The sequence below is a fragment of the Taeniopygia guttata genome, chromosome 37 (assembly GCF_048771995.1).
Source record: "Taeniopygia guttata chromosome 37, bTaeGut7.mat, whole genome shotgun sequence".
Lineage (NCBI taxonomy): Eukaryota > Metazoa > Chordata > Aves > Passeriformes > Estrildidae > Taeniopygia > Taeniopygia guttata.
The window spans coordinates 209423-233436 of NC_133062.1; the positions used below are offsets into that span (position 1 = coordinate 209423).

General features: G+C 52.2%; 1 protein-coding gene across 7 annotated transcripts; it reads left to right on the forward strand.

The window, feature by feature from the left end:
• The first annotated feature begins 58 nt into the window (after positions 1 to 58).
• On the forward strand, positions 59 to 23393 carry U2AF2 (U2 small nuclear RNA auxiliary factor 2). Of its 7 annotated transcripts, none has more exons than XM_072921537.1 (14): positions 59 to 311; positions 3516 to 3609; positions 4958 to 4999; positions 8189 to 8218; positions 9164 to 9267; positions 11318 to 11469; positions 13605 to 13721; positions 14456 to 14594; positions 16082 to 16161; positions 17178 to 17300; positions 18794 to 18880; positions 21138 to 21316; positions 21605 to 21674; positions 22936 to 23393. In XM_072921537.1, the coding sequence occupies exons 1-14, from the start codon at positions 263 to 265 to the stop codon at positions 23068 to 23070; spliced, it is 1401 nt and encodes a 466-aa protein (XP_072777638.1). In that variant the 5' UTR covers positions 59 to 262; the 3' UTR covers positions 23071 to 23393. The 7 variants fall into 7 exon arrangements, with proteins under 7 accessions (XP_072777638.1, XP_072777637.1, XP_072777635.1 ...); XM_072921536.1 differs by lacking the exon at positions 4958 to 4999 and adding an exon at positions 5248 to 5289; XM_072921534.1 differs by lacking the exons at positions 4958 to 4999; positions 21605 to 21674 and adding an exon at positions 22235 to 22252 and having other exon boundaries at positions 61 to 311; positions 3516 to 3651; positions 21138 to 21368.
• Positions 23394 to 24014: the final 621 nt, after the last annotated feature.

Consider the following 24014-nt stretch of genomic DNA (forward strand, 5'->3'; position numbering starts at 1 on the left):
GTGACGGAAAGGGCCGAAGCGGTGGCGGAAGGACCCGAAGCGGCGGCGGAAGGACCCGAAGCGGCGGCGGAAAGGGCCGAAGCGGCGGCGGAAGTGGCCGAGCGCGGCCGGAAGTGGCGGAGCGCGGGCGGAGGCGGCGCGGCCTGAGGGCGGCCGTGAGGAGCGGGAGGCACCGGGAGGCTCCGGGAGGCACCGGGAGGCTCCGGGAAGGCTCCGGGCGGTACCGGGAAGGCTCCGGGAGGGTCCCGGAAGCGCCGCCGCCATGTCCGACTTCGACGAGTTCGAGCGGCAGCTGAACGAGAACAAACAAGGTACCGGCCCCGCCCCCCCCCTCATCCCGCGCCTCACGGGGAGACCCCGCGGGGGGGGGGGGGGGGGGGGTGACCCCCCAAAATTTGGGGTCACCCTTTGTGACCCCCCCCCCAATTTGGGAACCCCCCCCCCGAATTTTGGTTTGACCCCCCCCCCAATTTTGGGGTCCCCCCACCCCCAATTTGGGACCCCTCAAAAAATTTGGGGTCACCCCTCGTGACCCCCCCCCCCCCCAAAAATTGGGGCGAACCCCCCCAATCCCCAAATTTGGGGTCCCCCTCTCGAATTTGGGATTTCCCACCCCAAATTTGACTCCCCCCCCCAAATTTTGACCCCTTTTAATTTTGGGGTTCCCACCCCCCCAATATCCAATTTTGGGGTCCCCCACCCCAGTTTTGACCCCCCCAAATTTTGGGGTAATTTTGGGGTAATTTTGGGGTAATTTTGGGGTTTGACCCTCTCTATTTTGGGGTGATTTTGGGTTTTTGACCCTCTCTCAATTTGGGGTAATTGTGGGGTTTTGACCCTCTCAATTTTGGGGCAATTTTGGGGTTTTTGACCCTCTCTCAATTTTGGGATAATTTTGGGAATTGACACCCCCCCCCCCCAAATTTTGGGATAATTTTGGGTTTTTGACCCTCTCTTAATTTTGGGTGATTCTGGGGTTTTGACCTCCCCAAAATTTTGGGGTAATTTTGGGGTTTTTGACCCTCTCTCAATTTTGGGTGATTTTGGGGTTTTAACCCCATCAAATTTTGGGGTAATTTTGGGGTTTAACCCCCCAGATTTTGGGATAATTTTGGGGTTTTGACCGTCTCAATTTTGGGGCAATTTTGGGTTCTTGATCCCCCTCCACAATTTTGGGTGATTTTGGGGTTTCTGAGGTTATTTTGAGGGGAATTTGGGGTTATTTTGGGGGGATTTTGGGGTTATTTTTGGAGCTAATTTGAGGTTATTTTGGGGGATTTTGGGGGTTATTTTTTGAGCTAATTTGGGGTTATTTTGAGGGGATTTTGGGGGTTATTTTTGGAGATATTTTGGGGGAGGTTTGGGGTAATTTGGAGTGATTTTGGGTTTATTTTGGGGTATTTTGTTAATTTTATCACTCTTTGTAGAGCAGGACAAGGAGAACCTGGAGATTTTGGGTTATTTTGGTTGTTTTGATTTATTTTGGGTTTTTTGTTGAATTTTCTCTGTTTTCCAGAATAGGACAAGGAGAACCGGGGGTTTTGAGTTTTTTTGGGTTATTTTCTGTTTATTTTGGGATATTTAGTTAATTTTCTGTGATTGCAGAGCGGGAGAAGGAGAACCTGGGGGTTTGAGTTAGTTTGGGATATTTTGGATTTATTTTGGGATTTTTTTTTAATTTTCTCTCTTTTGCAGAATGGGACAAGGAGAACCAGCGGTTTTGGGATATTTTGGGTTTATTTTGGGTTTTTTATTAGATTTTCTCTGTTTTCTAGAATGGGACAAGGAGAACCGGGGGTTTGGGATATTTTGGGTTATTTTGGGTTTATTTTGTGATATTTAGTTAGTTTTCTCTCTTTTTGCAGAGTGGGACAAGGAGAACCGGGGGGTTTGGGATATTTTGGGTTATTTTGGGTTATTTTTGTGATATTTACTTAATTTCATCACTGTTTCCGGAGCGGGACAAGGAGAACTGGAGGATTTGGGATATTTGGGGTTATTTTGGGTGAATTTTATGCCATTTAATTAATTTTCTCTCCATTTCCAGAGCAGGACAAGGAGAACCGTGGGGGTTTTGGGCCATTTTGAGTTAATTTTGCTATATTTAATTAATTTAATCACTTTCCAGAGCGGGACAAGGAGAACCGTGGGGGTTTTGGTACATTTTGGGTTAATATTGATATATTTAATTAATTTAATCTGTTTCCCAGAGCGGGACAAGGAGAACTGTGGGGTTTGGGCCATTTTGGGTTAATTTTGCTATATTTAATTAATTTTCTCTCCGTTTCCAGAGTGGGACAAGGAGAACCGTGGGGTTTTGGCCCATTTTGGGTTAATTCTGCTATATTTAATTAATTTAATCACTTTTCAGAGCGGGACAAGGAGAACCGTGGGGATTGGATTATTTTGGGTTAATTTTGATATATTTAATTAATTTAATCACCGTTCCAGAGCGGGACAAGGAGAACCGTGGGGGATTGGTACATTTTGGGTTAATTTTGATAAATTTAATTAATTTTCTCTGTATTCCAGAGCGGGACAAGGAGAACCGTGGGGTTTGGGTTATTTTGGGTTAATTTTGATAAATTTAATTAATTTAATCACCATTCCAGAGCGGGACAAGGAGAACCGTGGGGTTTTGGGTACATTTTGGGTTAATTTTGCTATATTTAATTAATTTTCTGTGTTTCCCAGAGCGGGACAAGGAGAACCGTGGGGATTGGATTATTTTGGGTTAATTTTGTGCTATTTAATTACTTTAATCACTTTTCAGAGCGGGACAAGGAGAACGTGGGGGTTTGGATTATTTTGGGTTAATTTTGCTATATTTAATTAATTTTCTGTGTTTCCCAGAGCGGGACAAGGAGAACCGTGGGGTTTTTGGGCCATTTTGGGTTAATTTTGATAAATTTAATTAATTTAATCACCGTTTCAGAGCGGGACAAGGAGAACCGTGGGGGTTTAATTTAATAATTAATTAATTAATTAATTAATATTTAATTAATTTAATCTGTATTTCAGAGCGGGACAAGGAGAACCGTGGGGGTTTGGGCCATTTTGGGTTAATTTTGCTATATTTAAATAATTTTCTCTCTATTCCAGAGCGGGACAAGGAGATCTGTGTTTTTTGGACCATTTTGGGTTAATTTTGATAAATTTAATTAATTTAATCTCCATCCCAGAGCGGGACAAGGAGAACTGTGGGATTTGGGATTATTTTGGGTTATTTTTGATATATTTAATTAATTTTTTGTGTTTCCCAGAGCGGGACAAGGAGAACCGTGGGGGTTTAATTTAATAATTAATTAATTAATGAATTAATATTTAACTAATTTAATCACTTTTCAGAGCGGGACAAGGAGAACCGTGGGGTTTTTGGGGTTATTTTGGGTTAATTTTGCTATATTTAATTAATTTAATCACTTTTCAGAGCGGGACAAGGAGAACCGTGGGGGTTTAATTTAATAATTAATTAATTAATGAATTAATATTTAATTAATTTAATCACTTTCCAGAGCGGGACAAGGAGAACCGTCACCGGAAGCGCTCCCACAGCCGCTCCCGCAGCCGCGACCGCAAACGGCGCAGCCGCTCCCGAGAGCGCCGCACCCGCGACCAGCGCAGCGTGTCCCGGGACCGGAGACGGCGCCGGTAACTGGGGGCACTGGGAGCACTGGGATGGGTCACTGGGGATACTGGGATTGGTCATTGGGGTCACTGGGAGCACTGGGAATGGTCATTGGGGTCACTGGGGTCACTGGGGTCACTGGGGTCACTGGGGGCACTGGGAACAGCCGCGACCAGCGCAGCGTGTCCCGCGACCGCCGGCGGCGCCGGTAACTGGGGGCACTGGGAGGGGTCACTGGGGATACTGGGGGCACTGGGAACAGCCGCTCCCGAGAGCGCCGCAACCGCGACCAGCGCAGCGTGTCCCGCGACCGGAGACGGCGCCGGTAACTGGGGGTACTGGGGATACTGGGGTCACTGGGGATACTGGGAATTGGCACTGGGAGCACTGGGAACAGCCGCGACCAGCGCAGTGTGTCCCGGGACCGCCGGCGGCGCCGGTAACTGGGGATACTGGGGATACTGGGAGCACTGGGAATGGTTATTGGGGATACTGGGATCTGATACTGGGGGCACTGGGAGCACTGGGAGCACTGGGAATGGTCACTGGGGGCACTGGGATCTGATACTGGGGGCACTGGGAGCACTGGGAGCACTGGGAATGGTTACTGGGGGCACTGGGGGTACTGGGAATTGGCACTGGGAGCACTGGGAATTGTCATTGGGAATACTGGGAGCACTGGGAATTGGCACTGGGGGCACTGGGAACAGCCGCGACCAGCGCAGCGTGTCCCGCGACCGGAGACGGCGCCGGTAACTGGGAGCACTGGGGATACTGGGATTGGTTATTGGGGTCACTGGGGATACTGGGAGCTGATACTGGGGGCACTGGGAGCACTGGGACCGGTCACTGGGGATACTGGGAGCACTGGGAATTGGTACTGGGAGCACTGGGAGCACTGGGATCGGTCATTGGGGGCACTGGGAGTACTGGGAACTGACACTGGGGGTACTGGGAACACTGGGATCGGTCACTAGAGGCACTGGGGATACTGGGAATTGGTCATTGGGGGCACTGGGATCGGTCATTGGGGGCACTGGGGATACTGGGAGCACTGGGAACTGACACTGGGAGCACTGGGAATTGGCACTGGGGGCACTGGGAGCACTGGGAATTGGCACTGGGATCAGTCACTGGGGGCACTGGGGATACTGGGAGCACTGGGATTGGTCATTGGGGATGCTGGGAGCACTGGGAATTGTCATTGGGGGCACTGGGAACTGGCACTGGGGGCACTGGGAGCACTGGGATCGGTCACTGGGAGCACTGGGAATTGGCACTGGGAGTACTGGGGATACTGGGAATTGGCACTGGGAGCACTGGGAACAGCCGCGACCAGCGCAGCGTGTCCCGCGACCGCCGGCGGCGCCGGTAACTGGGAGCACTGGGGATACTGGGAGCACTGGGAATGGTTATTGGGGTCATTGGGGTCACTGGGGATACTGGGAACTGATACTGGGAATGGTTATTGGGGTTACTGGGAGCACTGGGAACAGCCCCGACCAGCGCAGCGTGTCCCGCGACCGGAGACGGCGCCGGTAACTGGGGATACTGGGGATACTGGGAATGGTCACTGGGGTCACTGGGGTCACTGGGGTCACTGGGGGCACTGGGAACAGCCGCGACCAGCGCAGCGTGTCCCGCGACCGCCGGCGGCGCCGGTAACTGGGGATACTGGGAGCACTGGGAATGGTCACTGGGGGCACTGGGAGCACTGGGATCAGTCACTGGGGATACTGGGAGTACTGGGAATTGGTACTGGGGGCAGTGGGAACTGACACTGGGGATACTGGGAGTACTGGGAACACTGGGGACTGACACGGGATACTGGGAGCAGTTACTGGGGATACTGGGAATTGTCACTGGGGATACTGGGAACACTGGGAACTGACACTGGGGATACTGGGAGCACTGGGAATTAGCACTGGGGGCACTGGGAATTGGCACTGGGAGCACTGGGAATTGACACTGGGGATACTGGGAGCACTGGGAACGGTCACTGGGGTCACTGGGAGCACTGGGAATTGTCATTGGGGTCACTGGGGATACTGGGAGCACTGGGAGCACTGGGAACTGATACTGGGAGCACTGGGGGCACTGGGAACAGCCGCGACCAGCGCAGCGTGTCCCGGGACCGCCGGCGGCGCCGGTAACTGGGAGCACTGGGAGCACTGGGAATGGTCACTGGGGGCACTGGGATCGGTCATTGGGGTCACTGGGCATACTGGGGATACTGGGAATTGGCACTGGGAGCACTGGGAATTGGCACTGGGAGCACTGGGGATACTGGGAATTGGCACTGGGGTCACTGGGAGCACTGGGAATTGTTACTGGGGATACTGGAAACAGTTATTTGGGATACTGGGAACACTGGGGTCAGTCACTGGGGATACTGGGAGTACTGGGATTGGTCACTGGGGATACTGGGAGTATTGGGAATTGCCAATGGGAGCACTGGGAATTGGCACTGGGAGCACTGGGGATACTGGGAATTGGCACTGGGGTCACTGGGAGCACTGGGAATTGTTACTGGGGATACTGGAAACAGTTATTTGGGATACTGGGAACACTGGGGTCAGTCACTGGGGATACTGGGAGTACTGGGATTGGTCACTGGGGATACTGGGAGTATTGGGAATTGCCACTGGGAGCACTGGGAGCACTGGGATCAGTCACTGGGGATACTGGGAGCACTGGGATCAGTCACTGGGGATACTGGGAGCACTGGGAATTGGCACTGGGGAGCACTGGGGATACTGGGATCGGTCACTGGGGATACTGGGGATACTGGGAATTGTTATTGGGGATACTGGGAGCACTGGGAACTGACACTGCGGATACTGGGGATACTGGGAATTGGCACTGGGAGCACTGGGAGTACTGGGATCGGTCACTGGGGATACTGGGAGCACTGGGATTGGTCACTGGGGATACTGGGAACTGATACTGACGATACTGGGGGCACTGGGAGCACTGGGATCGGTCACTGGGGATACTGGGAGTACTGGGAACTGACACTGGGGATACTGGGAGCACTGGGATTAGTCATTGGGAGCACTGGGAGCACTGGGATGGGTCACTGGGGATACTGGGAATTGGTACTGGGGGCACTGGGAGCACTGGGAACTGACACTGGGGGTACTGGGGATACTGGGAGTACTGGGAATTGGTACTGGCGATACTGGGGGCACTGGGAACTGATACTGGGGGCACTGGGAGTACTGGGAATTGGCACTGGGGGCACTGGGAATTGGCACTGGGGATACTGGGAGCACTGGGAATTGGCACTGGGGATACTGGGAGCACTGGGATCAGTCACTGGGGGCACTGGGAGCACTGGGATCGGTCACTGGGGATACTGGGAGTACTGGGAATTGACAATGGGGATACTGGGAACACTGGGAATTGTTACTGGGGATACTGGGAGTACTGGGATTGGTCACTGGGGGCACTGGGAGTACTGGGATCAGTTACTGGGGATACTGGGAGCACTGGGAATTGGCACTGGGGATACTGGGAGCACTGGGATCGGTCACTGGGAGCACTGGGAGCACTGGGAACTGACACTGGGGGCACTGGGAACACTGGGAATTGGTACTGGGGATACTGGGAGCACTGGGATTGGTCACTGGGGGCACTGGGAGCACTGGGAGCACTGGGATTGGTCACTGGGGATACTGGGAGCACTGGGAACTGACACTGGGGATACTGGGAACACTGGGAACCCCCTCGGACCACCAGGATTGAGGTGTGACCCCCCAAATTTGGGGTGTGACCCCCCAAAATGGGACTGGGGACCCCAAAATGGGGCTGGGGACCACCAAAATGGGTCTAAAAACCCCCAAAATGGGGCTGGGGGTCCCAAAATGGGGCTGGGGACCCCCAAAATGGGGATGGGGGTCCCAAAATGGGGCTGGGGACCCCAAAATGGGACTGGGGGTCCCAAAATGGGTCTAAAAACCCCAAAATGGGTCTAAAAACCCCCCAAATGGGGCTGGGGGTCCTAAAATGGGGCTGGGGACCCCAAAAATGGGTCTAAAAACCCCCAAAATGGGGCTGGGGACCCCCAAAATGGGGCTGGGGATCCCCAAAATGGGGCTGGGGATCCAAAAAATGGGTCTAAAAACCCCCAAAATGGGGCTCGGGACCCCCAAAATGGGGCTGGGGACCCCAAAATGGGGCTGAGGATCCCCCAAATGGGGCTGGGGATCCCCAAAATGGGGCTGGGGATCCCAAAATGGGTCTAAAAACCCCCAAAATGGGGCTGGGGACCCCAAAATGGGCTTTGGGACCCCAAAATGGGTCTAAAAACCCTCAAAATGGGGCTGGGGTCCCAAAATGGGGCTGGGGACCCCAAAATGGGGCTGGGGACCCCCAAAATGGGGAGGGGGACCCCCAAAATGGGGCTGGGGGTCACAAAATGGGGATGGGGACCCCAAAGTGGGGCTGAGGATCCCCAAAATGGGGCTGGGGACCCCCAAAATGGGTCTAAAAACCCCCAAATGGGGCCGGGGACCCCCAATTTTGGGGGGGGGTCTCACCCCTTCTCACCCCCCCCAGGTCCCCCCTGAGCCTCTCGGGCCCCCTGAGGTGAGTCGGGGATTTTGGGGCTTTTTGGGGGGTTTTGGGGCATTTTGGGGAGTTTTTGGGGATTTTTAAAGGAGATTTTTGGGTTTTTTTGGGGGCATTTCTTGGGGGGTGTTGAGGGTTTTTTGGGGGGCGTTGGGTGGTTTTTTGGGGGTTTTTGGGGGGTTTTTTTGAGGGGTTTTTGGGGGGTTTTGGGGGGGTTTTTTGGGGTGGTTTTGGGGTTTTTTTTCAGGGGGTTTTCAGGGAGGTTTTTTGGGTGGTTTTTGGTTTATTTTCGGGGGTTTTCAGGGAGGTTTTTCGGGGAGGTTTTTTGGGTGGTTTTTTGGGCAGTTTTTCGGTTTTTTGGTTTTTTTTTCGGGGGGTTTTTGGGGAGGTTTTTTGGTGTTTTTCAGGTGTTTTTTAGGGTGGTTTTTTGATGTTTCTTGGGGTTTTTTTCAGGGAGGTTTTTTGGTGTTTTTCGGGTGGTTTTTTGGCAATTTTTGGGTTTTTTTGGGTTTTTTTCAGGGAGGTTTTTTGGGGAGGATTTTTGGTGGTTTTTTTGGGCTGTTTTTGGGTGTTTTGTGTTTTTTTTCGGGGGGTTTTTTGGGTGTTTTTTTTGGGTGGTTTTGGGGTTTTTTTTTCGGGGTGTTTTTGGGGAGGTTTTTTGGGGAGGTTTTTTGGTGTTTTTTGTGGTTTTTTTCGGGGGGTTTTTGGGCGTTTTTTGGTGTTTTTCGTGTGGTTTTTTTTGGGGTTTTTTGGGTGGTTTTTGGGGTTTTTTCAGGGGGTTTTGGGGGAGGTTTTTTGGTCTTTTTTGGGTCGTTTTTTGGGCAGTTTTTTGGGTTTTTTCGGGGGGTTTTCAGGGAGGTTTTTTTGGGGGTGTTTTTTGGTGGTTTTTTTGGGTTTTTTTCGGGGTGTTTTTGGGGTGCTCCAGCCCCCCCTGACACCCCAACCCCCCCCGTGCCCCCCCAGCCGCTCCCCCCGGCACGAGAAGAAGAAGAAAATTCGGAAATATTGGGACGTGCCCCCCCCCGGCTTCGAGCACATCACCCCCATGCAGTACAAGGCCATGCAGGGTGAGACCCCTCCCCAAATTCACCCAGACCCCTTCCCCCGGGACCCCCAAATCCCCAGGGACCCCCCCCAAATCCCCCGGGACCCCCCCCAAATCCCCGGGGACCCCCCCCAGACCCCCTCAGGACCCCCAAAACGTCCTAAAGACCTCCCAGGAACGGCCCCAAACCCTTCCAGGGACCCCAATGTCCCCTCAAAGCCCCCCTGGGACCCCCAAATCCCCGGGGACCCCCCCCAAATCCCCAGGGACCCCCCCCAAATCCCCAGGGACCCCCCCCAAATCCCCGGGGACCCCCCCCAAATCCCCGGGGACCCCCCAAACCCCATCCCAGAGACCCCAAACCCCCTCAGGACCCCTCAGGACCCCCCAAACCCCCTCAGGAACCCCCCAAATCCACTCCTCGAGATCCCAGACTCCATGTCAGAGACCCCAAACCCCATCCTAGAGACCCCAGACCCCATCCCAGAGACCCCAAACTGCCCTCAAACCCCCTCAGGAACCCCCAGACCCCCTCAGGACCCCCCAAATCCCCTCCTCGAGACCCCAGACCCCATTCCAGAGACCCCAAACCCCAACCTAAAGACCCCAAACTCCCCCAAACCCCATCCCAGAGACCCCAAACCCCCCCCAAACCCCAACCTAGAAACCCCAAACCCCCCCAGTTCCCCCCAAACCCCAACCTAGAGACCCGAAACCCCCCCAGACCCCCTCAGGACCCCCCAGACCCCAAACTAGAGATCCCAAACCCCCCCAAATCCCCCCCAAATCCCATCCTCGAGACCCCAGACCCCATCCCAGAGACCCTAAACTGCCCCCAAAGTACCTCAGGGCCCCCCAAACCCCCCCAGAACCCCCCAAATCCCCTCCTAGAGACCCCAGACCCCATCCCAGAGACCCCAAATCCCCCTCAAACCCCCTCAGGACCCCCCAAACCCCAACCTAGAGACCCCAAATCCCATCCCAGAGACCCCAAACCCCATCCCAGAGACCCTAAACCGCCCCCAAACTACCTCAGGACCTTTCAAACCCCCTCAGAAACCTCGAACCCCATCCCAGAGACCCCAAATCCCCCCAAACCCCAAACTAGAGACCCTAAATCCCCCCCAAACCCCCTCAGGACACCCCAAACTAGAGACCCCAAACCCCATTCTGGAGACCCCAAATCTCCCCCAAACTCCATCCCAGAGACCCCAAACCCCCCCAGACCCCCTCAGGACCCCCCAGACCCCAACCTAGAGACCCCAAACCCCCCCAAACCCCCTTAGGACCCCTCAAAGCCCCTCAGGAACCCGCCAAACCCCATCCCAGAGACCCCAAATCCCCCCCAAACCCCAACCTGGAGCCCCCAGACCCCCTCAGGACCCCCCAAACCCCAAACTAGAGAACCTAAATCCCCCCAAACCCCAACCTGGAGACCCCAAACCCCCCCCAAATCCCCCCCAAACCCCAACCTAGAGACCCCAAACCCCCCCAGACCCCCCCAAACCCCATCCTAGAGACCCCAAACTGCCCCCAAACCCCATCCTGGAGACCCCAAACCCCTTCAGACCCCCTCAGGACCCCCCAGACTCCAAACTAGAGACCCCAAACCCCCCCAAACCCCATCCGAGAGACCCCAAATCCCCCCAATTCCCCCCAAACCCCAACCTGGAGACCCCAAACCCCTCCAATTTCCCCCCAGACCCCAAACTAGAGACCCCAAATCCCATCCCAGGGACCCCAAACCCCCCCAGACCCCCTCAGGACCCCCCAAACCCCAAACTAGAGACCCCAAACTCCAACCTGGAGACCCCAAACCCCAACCTAGAGACCTCAAATCCCCCCCAAACCCCATCCCGGAGCCCCCAGCCCCCTCAGGACCCCCCAAACCCCATCCCAGAGACCCCAAACCCCCCCAAATCCCCCCCAAACTGCCCCAAACCCCCCCAAACCCTAACCTAGAGACCCCAAATCCCCCCCAAATCCCCCCCAAATCCCCCCAAATCCCCCCCAAATCCCCCCCAAACCCCCCCAGCCCCCTGAGGACCCCTCCAAGCCCCCGTTTCCCGCAGCGGCGGGGCAGATCCCGGCCACGGCGCTGCTGCCCACCATGACCCCCGACGGGCTGGCGGTGACGCCCACGCCGGTGCCCGTGGTGGGCAGCCAGATGACGCGGCAGGCGCGGCGCCTCTACGTGGGCAACATCCCCTTCGGCATCACCGAGGTGCAACGGGGTCCTTGGGGGGTTTTTGGGGGTTTTTTGGGTTTTAGTTGTGTTTATTTTGGATTTTTGGGGATTATTTGGGGTTTTGGGGGTTTTAGTTGGGTTATTTGGGGTTTTAGTTGGGTTGTTTGGGGTTTATTTGGGATTTTTGGGGTTTTTAGTTGGGTTATTTGGGTTTTTGGGGAGTTATTTGGGGGTTTTGGGTTTTAGTTGGGTTATTTGGGCATTATTTGAGTTTATTTCTGGGTTATCCAGGGGCTATTTGGGGTTATTTGGGCTGTCGTTTGGTGTTATTTTGGGAGTTTTGGAGTTTTTTGGGAGTTATTTGGGGTTATTTGGGGTTTTAGTTGGGTTATTTGGGGTTTTAGTTGGGTTATTTGGGGTTTTTGGGGCTGTTATTTGGTGTTATTTGGGGATTTTTGGAGTTTTTGGGGAGTTATTTGGGGTTATTTGGGGTTTTAGTTGGGTTATTTGGGGTTTTAGTTGGGTTATTTGGCTTTTTAGTTGGGTTATTTGGGGTTTTGGGGGGCTATTTGGGTTATTTGGGGTTTTAGTTGGGTTATTTGGGGTTTTAGTTGGGTTATTTGGGGTTATTTGGGGCTGTGGTTTGAGGCGCCTCTACGTGGGCAACATCCCCTTCGGCATCACCGAGGTGCCTCGGGGGTCCTTTGGGGGTTTTGGGGGGTTTTGGGGTTTTTTTTGGGGTTTTTGGGACTGTTATTTGGGTTTTTTGGGGTTTTTGGGGCTGTTGTTTGAGGCGCCTCTACGTGGGCAACATCCCCTTCGGCATCACCGAGGTGCCTCTGGGGTGCTTTGGGGGGTTATTTGGGTTTTTTGGGGGTTTTGGGGTTTTTTTTTGGGGTTTTTGGGACTGTTATTTGGGTTATTTGGGGGTTTTTTGGGGGTTTTTGGGACTGTTATTTGGGTTATTTGGGGTTTTCTGGGGGCTATTTGGGGCTTTAGTTGGGTTTATTTTGGATTTTTTGGGGGTTATTTGGGGATTTTGGGGTTTTAGTTGTGTTGTTTGGGGTTTTTGGGGGGTTATTTGGGTTATTTGAGGTTATTTGGGGGGTTATTTGGGGGGTTATTTGGGGGGTTATTAGGGGGTTTTGGGGGGTTATTTGAGATATTTGGGGTTTTTTGGGTTTTAGTTGGGTTATTTGGAGTTTTAGTTGGGTTAGTTTGGGTTATTTGCATTGTTTTGGGGTTTTAGTTGGGTTATTTGGGGTTATTTGGGGTTTTTGGGGCTGTGGTTTGAGGCGCCTCTACGTGGGCAACATCCCCTTCGGCATCACCGAGGTGTGACGGGGCCCTTTGGGGGGTTTTGGGGGGTTTTTGGGGTTATTTGGGGTTTTTGGGGCTGTTATTTGGGGTTTTGGGGCTGTTATTTGGGGTTTTTGGGGGGTTATTTGGGTTATTTGGGGTTTTAGTTGGGTTATTTGGGTTTTTTTAGGGTTTTTTTGGGGGGTAATTTGGGGTTCCTGGGGGGTCACAGGCTCTGGGGTGGTTTTGGAATTTTTTCTTTGTTGTTTTGGGTTTCTTTTGAATTATTTTTGTCTGGTTTTGATTTATTATGTTTGATTCTCCCAGTTATTACTGTTGCTGTTTCTTTTATTTTTTTTCTAATCTAATTTAACTTTGGTTGATTGATTTTATTGTGTTTTTTGGTGATTTCAGTTTGATTTTTCTCCTTATATTTCATTTCTTTAAATATTTTTTTTTTTAACTTTTAGTCTCTGTTACCTTATTTTTTTCACTTTAATTTTGTTTTTTTAAAATGAATTGTAGTATTTTTATTTTAATATAAAAATATATATAATAAAATAGTATAATATAATTTATATATCATAAAACATATAATATAATTTAATATAATAATAAATATATCTCTTTATATATATATATATAGATATATATATGTAAAATTTTTTTTTATAAATTTTTGGTTTAGTTACCTTAATTTTTTTCATTTCTCATTTTTTTCTTTCTGATTTCACCCTTTCTCCCCCATTTTTCACTCATTTTTCACTGTTCCCAACCCTTTTTTTCTCTCTCTTTGGGATTCCCCCATCCCATCACCCCCCAGACCCCCCAGAATTTCCCAACTGACCCAAAATTTGTGTTTTTTGCCCCAGGAAGCGATGATGGATTTCTTCAACGCCCAAATGCGCCTGGGGGGGCTGACCCAGGCCCCCGGGAACCCCGTCCTGGCCGTGCAGATCAACCAGGACAAGAACTTCGCCTTCCTCGAGGTGCCCGCGCCTTTTTGGGGACAATTCCGGGGATTTTGGGGCTGCTCGGGGCTGTGCCGGGCCCGAAAACCCCGAAAACGGCCCCAAAAACGGCCCCAAAATGGCCTTTTTAGGCTCCCCTAACCCATTTTTAGGCTTCCCTAACCCAATTTTGGGGTCCCCTAACCACATTTTGGGGTCCCCTAACCCAATTTTGGGGTCCCCAACCCATTTTTGGCTTCCCTAACAATTTCTCTCCTGAATTTCGGTGTCCCTAACCCAATTTTGTGGTCCCTAACCCATTTTTGGGCTCCCTAACCCAATTTTGGGGTCCCTAACCCCATTTTTGGGGTCCCCTAACCCAATTTTGGGGTCCCCCATGCAATTTTGGGGTCCCCAACCAATTTTAGGGTCCCCTAACCCAATTTTGGGGTCCCTTAACCCAATTTTGGGGTCCCCCAACCCATTTTTTGCTTTCTTAACCCAATTTTGGGGTCCCTAACCCAATTTTAGGCTTCCCTAACCCAATTTTAGGCTTTCCTAACCCAATTTTGGGGTTCCCTAACCCAATTTCGGTGACCCCAATTTTTGGGCTCCCTAACCCCATTTTGGGGCTTCCTAACCCCACTTTCGGGCTCCCTAACCCCATTTTTGGGCTCCCTAACCCCATTTTCGTGCTCCCTAACCCCATTTTCAGGGTCCCTAACCCCATTTTCAGGCTCCCCCAACTCAAAATTTCGTTTTTTTCCCCCCAGTTCCGCTCGGTGGACGAGACGACGCAGGCCATGGCCTTCGACGGGATCATCTTCCAGGGGCAGTCGCTGAAGATCCGGCGGCCCCACGACTACCAACCCCTGCCCGGCATGTCCGAGAACCCCTCGGTCTATGTGCCCGGTGAGCACCCCAAAATACCCCAAAATCACCCCAAAAATCCCCCAACCCCTGCCCGGCATGTCCGAGAACCCCTCGGTCTATGTGCCCGGTGAGCGCCCCAAAATACCCAAAATTCACCCCAAAAATCCCCCAAAAATCCCCCAAAAATCCCCCAACCCCTGCCCGGCATGTCCGAGAACCCCTCGGTCTATGTGCCCGGTGAGCGCCCCAAAATACCCCAAAATTACCCCAAAAATACCCTGAAATCCCCCCAAAAATCCTCTCAGAAATACCCCAAAGGCACCCCAAAAATACCCCAAAAATCGCCTTAGAGCACCCCAAAAATCCCCCAAAAATCCCCCAACCCCTGTCCGGCATGTCCGAGAACCCCTCGGTCTATGTGCCCGGTGAGGGCCCCAAAATCCCCCAAATTCACCCCAAAATTACCCCAAAAATCCCCCAACCCCTGCCCGGCATGTCCGAGAACCCCTCGGTCTATGTGCCCGGTGAGCGCCCCAAAATACCCCAAATTCACCCCAAAAATCCCCCAGCCCCTGCCCGGCATGTCCGAGAACCCCTCGGTCTATGTGCCCGGTGAGCGCCCCAAAATACCCCAAATTCACCCCAAAAATCCCTCAAAAATCCCCCAACCCCTGCCCGGCATGTCCGAGAACCCCTCGGTCTATGTGCCCGGTGAGCGCCCCAAAATACCCCAAATTCACCCCAAAAATCCCCCAAAAATCCCCCAACCCCTGCCCGGCATGTCCGAGAACCCCTCGGTCTATGTGCCCGGTGAGCGCCCCAAAATACCCCAAATTCACCCCAAAAATCCCCCAAAAATCCCCCAACCCCTGCCCGGCATGTCCGAGAACCCCTCGGTCTATGTGCCCGGTGAGCGCCCCAAAATACCCCAAATTCACCCCAAAAATCCCCCAAAAATCCCCCAACCCCTGCCCGGCATGTCCGAGAACCCCTCGGTCTATGTGCCCGGTGAGCGCCCCAAAATACCCCAAAATTACCCCAAAAATCCCCCAAAAATCCCCCCAAAAATCCTCTCAGAAATACCCCAAAATTACCCCAAAAATCCCCCCAAAAATCCTCTCAGAAATACCCCAAAAACACCCCAAAAATCGCCCTAGAGCACCCCAAAAATACCCCCAGAAATACCCCAAAAACTATCTCAAAAATCGACCTAAAGCACCCCAAAAATACCCGGGAATCACCCCAGGGTGATTTTTGGGGTCCCAGGTGGGATTTTGGGGTTTCAGGTGGGATTTTGGGGTTCCAGGTTGGATTTTGGGGTTCCAGGTGGGATATTTGGGGTCCCAGGTGGGATATTTGGGGTTCCAAGTGGGATTTTGGGGGGTCCCAGGTGGATTTTTGGGGTCCCAGGTGGGATATTTGGGGTTCCAGGTGGGATTTTGAGGTCCCAGGTGAGATTTTGGGGTTCCAAGTGAAGTTTTGGGGCTCCCAGGGGTGAAATTTGGGGATTTTTTGGCCTTTTCCAGGTGTTGTCTCCACGGTGGTGCCGGACTCCGCCCACAAACTCTTCATTGGGGGCCTCCCCAATTACCTGAACGACGACCAGGTGAGGGGGGGAGCCCCAAAATCCCCCCAAAATAACCCCAAAATAACCCCAAAAATCCCCCCAAAACTCCTTCAAAAATTCCCCCAAAATCCCCCCAAAATAACCCCAAAAATCCCTCCAAAAATCCCCCAAAAATCCTTCAAAAATTCCCCCAAAATAACCCCAAAAATCCCCCCCAAATTCTCCCAAAAATCCCTCCAAAAATCCCCCAAAAATCCTTCAAAAATCCCCCCAAAATCCTTCAAAAATCCCCCCCAAATTCCCCCATAAATTCCCCCAAAAATCCCCCCAAAATCCCCCCAAAATTCCTTTAAAAATCCCCCCCAAAATCCCCCAAAAATCCTCCAAAAATCCTTCCAGAATTCCTTAAAAAATCCCCCCAAAAATCCCCCAAAAATCCCCCCAAAAATCCTTCCAAAATCCCCCCAAATTCCTTCAAAAATCCCCCCAAAATCCCCCCCAAAATCCTTCCAAAAATCCTTCAAAACCACCCCCAAATTCCTTAAAAAATCCCCCAAAAATCCTTCCAAAATTCCCCAAAAATCCTCCAAAAGTCCCCCCAAAATCCCCCAAAAATCCTTCAAAAATCTCCCCAAAATCCCCCCAAAATTCCTTAAAAATCCCCCCAAAATCCCCCCAAAAAATCCCATCCCCTAAATCAGGGCAGTAGACCCCAAAATCCCCCAAAAAAACCCCAAAAAATCGACCCCAGGGTGGGATTTTGGGGGGGTTTTGAGGGGGGATTTTTCCCATTCCAGGGGGAATTCCAAAATTCCAGGGGGGAATTCTCAATTCCACGGGGGATCCCAAAATTCCCCAAAATTCCCAAAAATTCCCAAAATTGAGCTCAGATCAGCACAGGGAGCGGGACGGGGGCGATTGGGACCCCGGGGGGGGTTTTGGGGAGGGGGATCCCAAATTCCAGAGGGATTTCCCAAATTCCAGGGGGGGAATTCCCAAATTCCAGAGGGATTTCCCGAATTCCCGGTCCCCAAATTCCCGAATTTCCGCCGCAGGTGAAGGAGCTGCTGACGTCCTTCGGGCCCCTCAAGGCCTTTAACCTGGTCAAGGACAGCGCCACGGGGCTGAGCAAAGGCTACGCCTTCTGCGAGTACGTGGACATCAACGTCACCGACCAGGTACCAAAACCGCCCGAAATGAGCCCAAAAATTGCCCCAAAACTGCCTGAAAACTGCCCAAAATCTCACCCGAAACAACAGCCCGAAACGGCCCAAAATAACCCAAAATATCAACCCAAAACTGCCCAAAATCTGTGAGTACGTGGACATCAACGTCACCGACCAGGTACCAAAACCGCCTGAAATGAGCCCAAAAACTGCCTGAAAACGGCCCAAAAACTGCCCAAAATCTGACCCGAAACAACAGCCCGAAACGGCCCAAAACAGCCCAAAATATCAACCCAAAACTGCCCAAAATGTGCGAGTACGTGGATATCAACGTCACTGACCAGGTACCAAAACTGCCCGAAATGAGCCCAAAAACTGCCCAAAAACTGCCCAAAAACTGCCCAAAATCTGACCCAAAACAACAGCCCGAAACGGCCCAAAATAACCCAAAATAACCCAAAACATCAACCCGAAAACCCAAAATCTGCGAGTACGTGGACATCAACGTCACCGACCAGGTACCAAAACTGCCCAAAAACTGCCCCAAAACTGCCCAAAATGTGCCCAAAATGTGCCCAAAATCTGACCTGAAACAACAGCCTGAAATGGCCCAAAATAACCCAAAATAACTCAGAACAACAGCCCAAAATAACCCAAAATCAGCGAGTACGTGGACATCAACGTCACCGACCAGGTACCAAAACCGCCTGAAATGAGCCCAAAAACTGCCCCAAAACTGCCCAAAATCTGATCCAAAGCAAAAGCCCGAAACGGCCCAAAATAACCCAAAACATCAACCCAAAACTGCCCAAAATCTGCGAGTACGTGGACATCAATGTCACCGACCAGGTACCAAAACTGCCCAAAATGTGCCCAAAAACTGCCCCAAAACTGCCCCAAAACTCTCTGAAATATGCCCAAAATCTGACCCGAAACAACAGCCCGAAACGGCCCAAAACAGGCAAAAATAACTCAGAACAGCAGCCCAAAATAACCCAAAATCTGCAAGTACGTGGACATCAATGTCACCGACCAGGTACCAAAACCGCCTGAAATGAGCCCAAAAACTGCCCCAAAACTGCCCAAAATGTGCCCAGAATCTGACCCGAAACAACAGCCCGAAACGGCCCAAAATAACCCAAAACATCAACCCGAAAATGCCCAAAATGTGCCCAAAATCCCAGAATTTCCCCCCAAAACCCCAGAATTTCCCCCCAAACCTGGCCCTGGTGGTCTCCCCGGGGGGTCTCAGCCCCCCCAAATTTGGGGAGGGGTCCCCAAATTCTTTTGGAACCCCAAATTCCCCCTAAAACCCCCCAAATCCCCCCCAAAATGCCCCAAAACTCCAGAATTTCCCCCCCAAATGCCCCAAAACCGCAGAATTTCCCCCCAAACCCCCAGAATTTCCCCCCAAACCTGGCCCTGCTGGTCTCCCCGGGGGTCTCAGCCCCCCCAAATTTGGGGAGGGGGTCCCCCCGCCCCCCTGACCCCCCGAACCCCCCCAGGCCATTGCGGGGCTGAACGGGATGCAGCTCGGGGACAAGAAGCTGCTGGTGCAGCGGGCGAGCGTCGGGGCCAAGAACGCCACCCTGGTGAGTCCCCCCCAAATTTCTGTTCAAATTTTCCACATTTTTCACTATTTTCTCATTTCTCCCTCATTTTCACCATTTCTTCAATTTTTTCTCCTGTTTCCCCCCATTTTCTCCCCTTTTTCCCTCCATTTTTTTCCCAATTTGCCTCATTTTGACCCATTTGTTCTCCATGTTTGTCCCATTTTCCCCCCCATTTTATTGCATTTTTTCCATTTTTCCCCATTTATCCAATTTCTCCCCATTTCCCCCCCATTTTTCCCCATTTTTGTCCATTTTCTCACGTTTTTTCCCCATTTCCCCCCATTTTCTTTCCCATTCCCCCCCATTTTGTCCCCCATTTTTCCCCATGTTTCCCTGCCATTTTTCCTCTTATTTTCCCCCATTTCTCTTATTTTCCCCCCATTTTTTCACCATTTTCTCACATTTTTCCCCCCAACTCCCCCATCTCTCCCGTTTTTCCCCAATTGTTCCATTCCCCCCCCCAATTCCCCTGTTTATCTCATTTTTTCCCTCCCAATTCTCCCATTTATTCCATTTTTCCCCCCCAATTTCCCCATTTATTCCATTTTTCCCCATTTATTCCATTTTTCCCCCAATTTCCCCATTTATTCAATTTTTTCCCCCAATTCCCCCATGTATTCCATTTTTTCCCCATCTATACCATTTTCCCCTCCATCTCTCCCGTTTTCCCCCCAATTCCCCCATTTGTTCCGTTTTTCCCCCCATCTGTCCCATTTTTCCCCCCAATTCCCCTATTTATCCCATTTTTCCCCCCATTTTTCCCCCGTTTTTCCCCAATTCCCCCGTTTATCCCATTTTTCCTCCCCAATTCCCCCGTTTATCCCATTTCCCCCATTTTTCCCCTCGTTTTTCCCAATCACCCCGTTTATTCCATTTTTCCCCCCAATCAACCCATTTATCCCATTTTTCCCCCCAATTCCCCCCGTTTCTCCCCAATTCCCCCATTTATCCCATTTTTCCCCCCGTTTATCCCATTTTTTCCCCATTTATCCCATTTTCCCCCCATTTCCTCCCGTTTATCCCATTTTCCCCCCGCTTATCCCATTTTTCCCCCCATTTATCCCATTTTTCCCCCCCAATTCCCCCATTTATCCCATTTTTTCCCCCGTTTCCCCCCATTTTCCCCATTTCCCCCATTTCCCCCCCATTTATCCCATTTTTCCCGTTTTTCCCCCCATTTATTCCATTTTTTCCCTGTTTTCTCCCCATTTATCCCATTTCCCCCCCATTTTCCCCCCATTTCCCCCCGTTTATCCAATTTTTCCCCCGTTTTCCCCCCATTTATCCCATTTCCCCCCCATTTATCCCATTTTTCCCCCCTGTTTATCCCATTTTTCCCCTCATTTTTCCCCCCGTTTATCCCATTTTTCCCCCCATTTTCCCCGTTTCCCCCCCATTTATCCCATTTTTCCCCCATTTTCCCCCCATTTATCCCATATTTTCCCTATTTCCCCCATTTATTCCATTTTTTCCCCATTTCCCCCCCGTTTATCCCATTTTCCACCTGTTTTCCCCCATCTCTCCCCATTTTCCCCCATTTATCCCATTTTCCCCCCAATTCCCCCGTTTATCCCATTTTTCCCCATTTTTTCCCCCAATCACCCTGTTTATCCCATTTTTTCCCCCCCATTTATCCCATTTTTCCCCCCATTTATCCCATTTTTCCCCCCATTTATCCCATTTCCCCCCCGTTTATCCCATTTTCCCCCGTTTTCCCCATTTATCCCATTTTTCCCCCCATTTATCCCATTTTCCTCCATTTTCCCCCCCGTTTATCCCATATTTTCCCCATTTCCCCCCATTTATCCCATTTTTTCCCCCATCTCTCCCATTTTTCCCCCATTTTCCCCCCCATTTATCCCATTTTCCCCCCATTTATCCCATTTTCCCCCCATTTATCCCATTTTTCCCCCCAATTCCCCCATTTATCCCATTTCCCCCCTATTTATCCCGTTTTCCCCCCATTTTCCCCCCCAATTCCCCTATTTACCCCATTTCCCCCCATTTATCCCATTCCCCCCCCCGTTTATCCCATTTTCCCCCTGTTTATCTCATTTTTCCCCCCATTTATCCCATTTTTCCCCCCCAATCACCCCATTTATCCCTTTTTTTCCTCATTTCCCCCCCATTTTCCCCCCATTTATCCCATTTTTTCCTACCCAATTCCCCCGTTTTTCCCCCCATTTTCCCCATTTACCCCATTTTTTCCCCATTTTTCCCGATTTTCCCGTTGCAGAGCACCATCAACCAGACGCCGGTGACGCTGCAGGTGCCGGGGCTGATGAGCTCGCAGGTGCAGATGGGCGGGCACCCCACCGAGGTGCTGTGCCTGCTCAACATGGTGCTGCCCGAGGAGCTGCTGGACGACGACGAGTACGAGGAGATCGTCGAGGACGTGCGCGACGAGTGCGGCAAGTACGGCACCGTCAAGTCCATCGAGATCCCGCGGCCCGTCGACGGCGTCGAGGTGCCGGGCTGCGGAAAGGTGAGAGAGCGGAGATATGGGCTCACCTGTGTGCCCAGGTATGATAGAAATGGGGATAGGAGGGACAGGAAAGGGTTAAATCCATCGAGATCCCGCGGCCCGTCGACGGCGTCGAGGTCCCGGGGTGTGGAAAGGTAAAGGACAGGTGAAATGGGCTCACCTGTGTGCCCAGGTGTGCTGGGAATGGGGCTGGGAGGGACAGGAAAGGGTTAAATCAGGTACGGCACCGTCAAGTCCATCGAGATCCCGCGGCCCGTCGACGGCGTCGAGGTCCCGGGCTGCGGAAAGGTGAGAGAGCCGAGATACGGGCTCACCTGTGTGCCCAGGTGTGCCCAGGTGTGCTGGGACAGGGATGGGAAAGGGTTAAATCCATCGAGATCCCGCGGCCCGTCGACGGCGTCGAGGTCCCAGGGTGTGGAAAGGTGAGGGAGCGGAGATACGGGCTCACCTGTGTGCCCAGGTGTGCCCAGGTGTGCTCAGGTGTGATAAAAATGGGGATAAAAATGGGTTAAATCCATCGAGATCCCGCGGCCCGTCGACGGTGTCGAGGTCCCGGGCTGCGGAAAGGTGAGAGAGCGGAGATTCGGGGTTACCTGTGCGCCCAGGTGTGCCCAGGTGTGCCCAGGTGTGCTGGAAACAGGGCTGGGAGGGATGGGAAAGGGTTAAATCCATCGAGATCCTGCGGCCCGTCGACGGCGTCGAGGTCCCAGGCTGCGGAAAGGTAAAGGACAGGTGAAACAGGGTTACCTGTGTGCCCAGGTGTGCCCAGGTGTGCTCAGGTGGTATAGAAATGGGGACAGGAAAGGGTTAAATCCATCGAGATCCCGCGGCCCGTCGACGGCGTCAAGGTGCCAGGGTGTGGAAAGGTGAGAGAGGCGAGATATGGGCTCACCTGTGTGCCCAGGTGTGATAGAAATGGGGCTGGGAGGGATGGGAAAGGGTTAAATCCATTGAGATTTGAGGTCCCGGGGGGCGGAAAGGTGAGAGAGCCGAGATACGGGCTCACCTGTGTGCCCAGGTAAGCTCAGGTGTGACTCTGAGTGAGCTCAGGTGAGCCCAGATGTGCCCAGGGGTGACTCTGAGTGTGCCCAAGGGTGCCCCACCTGTGTCCAGGTGAGCCCAGGGGTGCTCAGGTGTGCCCAGGTAAGCTCAGGTGTGACTCTGAATGAGCTCAGGTGAGCCCAGATGTGCCCAGGTGTGCCCAGGTGTGACTCTGAGTGTGTCCAGGTGAGCCCAGGTGTGCTCAGGTGAGCCCAGGTGAGTTCAGGTGTGCCAGGGCTGTACCCAGGCGTGCCCAGGTGTGCCCAGGTGAGTTCAGGGGTGACTCTGAGTGTGCCCAGGTGTATCTCAGGTGTGCTCAGGTGAGTTCAGGTGAGCCCAGGTGAGCCCAGGTTTGACTGCCAGACGGCCCCAATGTCCCTCTGTCCTTGTACCCATCCCAGTGACCCAAATCCCCCTGAAATCACCCCAAATCTGTGAAATTACTAAAAATTACTAAAAACAACCCAAATTTTCCCAAAATCACGGGAATTCTCCCCAAATTTCGCAGATTTTCGTGGAGTTCACCTCGGTGTTCGACTGCCAGAAGGCCATGCAGGGCCTGACCGGCCGCAAGTTCGCCAACCGCGTGGTGGTCACCAAGTTCTGCGACCCCGACTCCTACCACCGCCGCGACTTCTGGTAGCTTCCGGTCAGCGCCGGCCCGCTTCCGGTCAGCACGGGCCTACTTCCGGTCAACACCGGCCTGCTTCCGGTCAACACAGGCCTAATTCCGGTTGCTACCCTCCGCTTCCGGTCGCTACCTTCCGCTTCCGGTTGCCACTTTCCGTTTCCGGTCTCCACCTTCCGCTTCCGGGGTGGCCGGGGCCGCGCCCCTCCCCCTCCTTTTGTCCCAAATTCCCGAGTTTTGGCCCCAAATTCGCCCCGCGCTGGTTCCTCCTCGTAGCTCCCGCCCCTCCCCCACCCCCGACCCCTCCCCCACCCCGATTAAAGGAGTTTTTTCCAGTTTTTGGGGTTTTTTTTTGTGGAGTTGTGGGGTTTGTTTTGGGGTTGGGGGGGGTTTGGGGGGAAATCTGCGGATTTTGGGGTTTGAAATTCGCAATTTTGGGGTGAAATTTGTGGGTTTGGAGTGCAAAATTCCCAATTTTGGGGTGAAATTTGTGAGGTTTGAAATTCTCAATTTTGGGGTGAAATTTGTAGGTTTGGAGTGCAAAATTCCCGATTTTGGGGTGAAATCTGCGGGTTTGCAGTTCAAAACTCTAATTTGGAGTAAAAAGATCAAATTTGGGGTGCAATCCCCTGGTTTAGGGTAAAACCCCCGGGTTTGGGGTTAAAAACTCAAATTTTAGGTTAAATCCCTCCGGGTTTGGGGTTTTAAATTCCGGGTTTGGGGTGACCTTTTTTGTTTAGGGTAAAATCACCAGTTTGGGGTGAAATCCCCCAGGTTTGGGGTTCAAAACTATCAAATTTGGGGCTTAAATCCCCCCCGGTTTTGGGGTAAAATCCCCCGGTTTTTGGGGTGAAATCCCCGGTTTTGGGGTGAAATCCCCCGGTTTCGGGGGATCAAAACCTCCCAATTTCGGATCTGAAGAAATCCCAATTTTGGGGAACGCGCCCCCAGATTTTGGG